At 64.2% G+C, this 4,225-nt stretch overlaps 1 protein-coding gene across 2 annotated transcripts; it reads left to right on the forward strand.

The window, feature by feature from the left end:
- Nucleotides 1-938: 938 nt before the first annotated feature.
- SOX1 (SRY-box transcription factor 1) lies at nt 939-2,489 on the forward strand. Of its 2 annotated transcripts, XM_059041572.1 has the most exons (2): nt 1,401-2,111; nt 2,190-2,489. In XM_059041572.1, the coding sequence occupies exons 1-2, from the start codon at nt 1,458-1,460 to the stop codon at nt 2,487-2,489; spliced, it is 954 nt and encodes a 317-aa protein (XP_058897555.1). In that variant the 5' UTR covers nt 1,401-1,457. The 2 variants fall into 2 exon arrangements, with proteins under 2 accessions (XP_058897554.1, XP_058897555.1); XM_059041571.2 differs by having other exon boundaries at nt 939-2,489.
- The last annotated feature ends 1,736 nt before the right edge of the window (nt 2,490-4,225 follow it).

A 4,225-nucleotide genomic window follows, 5' to 3' on the forward strand; every position in this document is an offset into this window, starting at 1 on the left:
TCTCCCCTGCTCCCAAGGGCGCGCCCTTGCTTTCCAGCCCTCGGGCCGTGCTGAGGGCGAGGATGCCGCCTCGGCCTCCAACTTTCCCCTTCCCAGCAGGCGCAGAGTTGGCTGGCAGAGGAGCAGAGGAGGAGCCGGGTCTCCTTTGCGCTCTTTTAAACAAGGCTCCGGGCTGCATTCCCCCGCCACCCCCCACCACCCCCCGCCCCGCAGGATTCTTTCTTCGTCTTCGCTTTTAAACCCGATCGTTCATCGTTCGGAGCGCGCGGGCGGGGAGAGGCAAGGAGGGTGAGCTCGGGGTTCGCCGCCGCCGCGCGCGCTCAGGAAGCAGCGTGGCTGTGACCCCCCCCCCCCTCCGGGGCCTCCTCCCCCCTCCTTCCTGCCCCCGCTTCCCCTCCTTCCTCCCCCTCCTCCCCGCTCCGCCGCCCGCGCCCGGCGCCTCTACTCCCTCCCCACGTCACTCGCCAGCGCGCCATGCAAATCACCGCCGCCGCCGGCTCCCATTGGCCGCGGCGCGCTCATTTAATGGCAGCCCGGGCCGGGCGTATGGCTGCTGGGCCCCGCGCGCCGCCGGCCCCGCGTGCGCCTCCGCTCCGAGCGCACGGCACCGGGCAGGCAGCGGGCAGCCCATCCCGGGCTCGGCCGCCCTGCTTTCTGGCCCTCTCTGCGCGCCTGCCCTCCCTCAGCTGCTCCCGGCCCCCCTCCCCGGCGGCACCGTGAGCGCCCCCCCGCCCCCCTCCCCCACGCCTCGCTCCCCACGGGCACCTGGGACCGGCACATGCCCAGCGCACGCGGCGCGCCGCGCTGCTAGAAGTTGCAGCCCCGGAGTTGGAGGCCGCCGAGGACCGAGCGCAGGAGGAAGGAGGCTCCGGCGGCGGGCGGGCGAGGCGGCGGCGGCGGCGGGCGGGCGAGGCGGCGGCGGCGGCGGCGAGCCCCGGGCCGGGCCCCGCGCACCGCTCGCGTCCCGGAAAGTGGAGCTGCAACTTGGCCGCGACTGAACCTGTTTGCAGCGCTCCGCCGAGGGCGACCCGACCCGGCTGCGGCGGCGACGGCGATCCGGCCCTCGGCCTCTTCGGCAAGTGGTTTGTGCTGCAGAGAAACTTTCCACCTGTGAGCCGGACCGGCGCCAAGTGCGTGTGCCTTTGCCTCTTTTTTGTTGCTGTCGCCTCCACCCCTCCCCATTCTTCTTTCTGCCAGGACCTCTCCCCGCGACCCACGCCTCGTTGCGTCCGAGCCCCTCTCCGTGCCCCCGCCCCCCGGCCGTCTATGCCCCAGGCCCCCTCCTGGCGGTGCCGGTGAACCCGCGAGCCGCCCCGATGTACAGCATGATGATGGAGACCGACCTGCACTCGCCCGGCGGCGCCCAGGCCCCCACGAACGTGTCGGGCCCGGCCGGGGCGGGCGGCGGCGGCGGCGGCGCGGGAGCCAAGGCCAACCAGGACCGGGTGAAGCGGCCCATGAACGCCTTCATGGTGTGGTCCCGCGGGCAGCGGCGCAAGATGGCCCAGGAGAACCCCAAGATGCACAACTCGGAGATCAGCAAGCGCCTGGGCGCCGAGTGGAAGGTCATGTCCGAAGCCGAGAAGCGGCCTTTCATCGACGAGGCCAAGCGGCTGCGCGCGCTGCACATGAAGGAGCACCCGGACTACAAGTACCGGCCGCGCCGCAAGACCAAGACGCTGCTCAAGAAGGACAAGTACTCGCTGGCCGGCGGGCTGCTGGCGGCAGGCGCGGGCGGCGGCGGCGCGGCCGTGGCCGTGGGTGTGGGCGTGGGCGTGGGCGCGGCGGCCGTGGGCCAGCGCCTCGAGAGCCCGGGCGGCGCGGCGGCCGGCGGCTACGCGCACGTCAACGGCTGGGCCAACGGCGCCTACCCCGGCTCGGTGGCGGCGGCGGCGGCCGCCGCGGCCATGATGCAGGAGGCGCAGCTGGCCTACGGGCAACATCCGGGCGCGGGCGGCGCGCACCCGCACGCGCACCCGGCGCACGCGCACCCGGCTCACCCGCACCCGCACCACCCGCACGCGCACCCGCACAACCCGCAGCCCATGCACCGCTACGACATGGGCGCGCTGCAGTACAGCCCCATCTCCAACTCGCAGGGCTACATGAGCGCCTCGCCCTCGGGCTACGGCGGCCTCCCCTACGGCGCCGCGGCCGCCGCGGCCGCCGCCGCGGGCGGCGCGCACCAGAACTCGGCCGTGGCGGCGGCGGCGGCGGCGGCGGCCGCGTCGTCGGGCGCCCTGGGCGCGCTCGGCTCGCTCGTCAAGTCGGAGCCGAGCGGCAGCCCTCCGGCCCCGGCGCACTCGCGGGCGCCGTGCCCGGGGGACCTGCGCGAGATGATCAGCATGTACTTGCCGGCCGGCGAGGGCGGCGATCCGGCGGCGGCGGCGGCCGCAGCCGCGGCGCAGAGCCGGCTGCACTCGCTGCCGCAGCACTACCAGGGCGCGGGCGCGGGCGTCAACGGCACGGTGCCCCTGACGCACATCTAGGGACGCGGGGGGCCCTGCGGCCGGCGACGAGCCGCTTGGCTTTCGTACAGACGTTTCCACGTTCTCGCAAACAGGCAAACTCTGGCGCCGAGCACCAGGGGACGCCCGGCCCCCCTAACCGGGAGCTCCTGGGGACCGCTAGGCGGGACCGTCGTGCGTTTGAGACTGAACCTCGGTGTTTTCTTGAGACTTTTTGTACAGTATTTATCACCCGCGGAGGCAGAAAGCGTTTTCTTTGCTCGAGGGGACACAGAGACCAAACCAAGCGGGAGGCGACGCCAGCGTTTTTCTATCCCGGCCGCGCGCCCGCCCTCCGCCCGCATCGCCTCCTGACGGCGTCGGGTGCCGGCGACGCGGGGAGCTGTTCTCGTTTGTTATCGGTGTAGTGAGCCAGAGCCAAACACACGCTTGTGGGGGTCGTTACCGCCTTGGGGGGGGGTTGGTTGGTTAATTTATACCAAGAGATTCCCCACCCGCACCGCTTTCAGACGGCAGCGTTATTCTGGGTTTTGTAAAACTTTCTGTATCTGAGCATTTCCGGGTTTCTGTTTTGTATTATTTCATGTAAACGCGTTGTGAAGTTTTTATTGGAGGCGTTGCGGTGTGGGGAGGAGGATTCAGATTATGTACATAGTTTCCTGAAAAGCCTTTCTTCTCAAAACGGTAAAGGAACCTCCACCCTAAAAATGCATCGAGCTTTGAGTCAATAAATTTGAGAGAGAAAAGTCCGGTTTTTCCCACTAAACTTGAAACGTGCTAAATTTAGATTCATGTTTTATGAGCTCAAAACACAATCGGTAAATCTGACTAGAGAAAGAAAAATTATCAGCATGAACTAAAACTGAGGGAACACCAGGGGAGAGGGTACGGTTTGCATGGAGCTGCATTCAGAGGAACGGGGGGAAGTTAAAATCGGTAGATTATTTTGTAGCGTTTACGGTGTTATTACGGAACGAGAAATAATTGCCCCCCCCTAAAAAAATTTAGTTTCGTAGTCCGGCCGTTGGGTGCGTAGTTTTTAGCTGCCGACCGCTGCGATCCCTGGTTTCGGGGCTTTGCCTCTTGCAGCTGGCCCGGGACCTGAGTGCAGTTTGGGGCAGAGGAGGGAGGAGAGAAGACCCCATTGGCGGGAACAGGCCAAGGATGGATGACAGAGACCACGGAGGGGGCGCGGGGGTCCCCGACTCCCGGGCAGTTAACAAGATTGCGAGTGGAATTTTCTGAATTTGGCTCAAGGAAACGCACTCTCTAAACCAAAATGTACTGCAACCGGGGCCCCTCCGTCTGTCCTCAGCCCCTCCCTCTGCTATATGTCTCCTTGGAAAGGGACAAAATAATTTTGTTGGATTTTCACACACACAGAACCGACCGCCCCACATGCCCCGCCGTGACACTGGGATTCAAGTTGTTAACCGATGTGAACGCAAAATGCGGTGTTTATTATTCCTAATGAGATCTGAGGTTGTTTGAGGCTTTAACTTTTTTAATTATATTTTTTCTAGGTGTTTATTGGTACATTGCAGTTTTTTTTCTGGATTTTAAAGTTTTCTGTAAAACTTTGTCTTCAAGTAATCTGACGGCATTAAATATTGCATTTAAAAGTTATACTGTAGCAAATACGTTTTGACATTAGTCACAGCATAAAGATGAAATATTTTTGAAAAGAACAGACTTTTAGGCCAGATGGAGATATGTTGATTTCATCAACCCCTCATTTTCTTGACATCGTTTTTTCT

This window comes from Kogia breviceps, chromosome 16 (genome assembly GCF_026419965.1).
Source record: "Kogia breviceps isolate mKogBre1 chromosome 16, mKogBre1 haplotype 1, whole genome shotgun sequence".
Lineage (NCBI taxonomy): Eukaryota > Metazoa > Chordata > Mammalia > Artiodactyla > Physeteridae > Kogia > Kogia breviceps.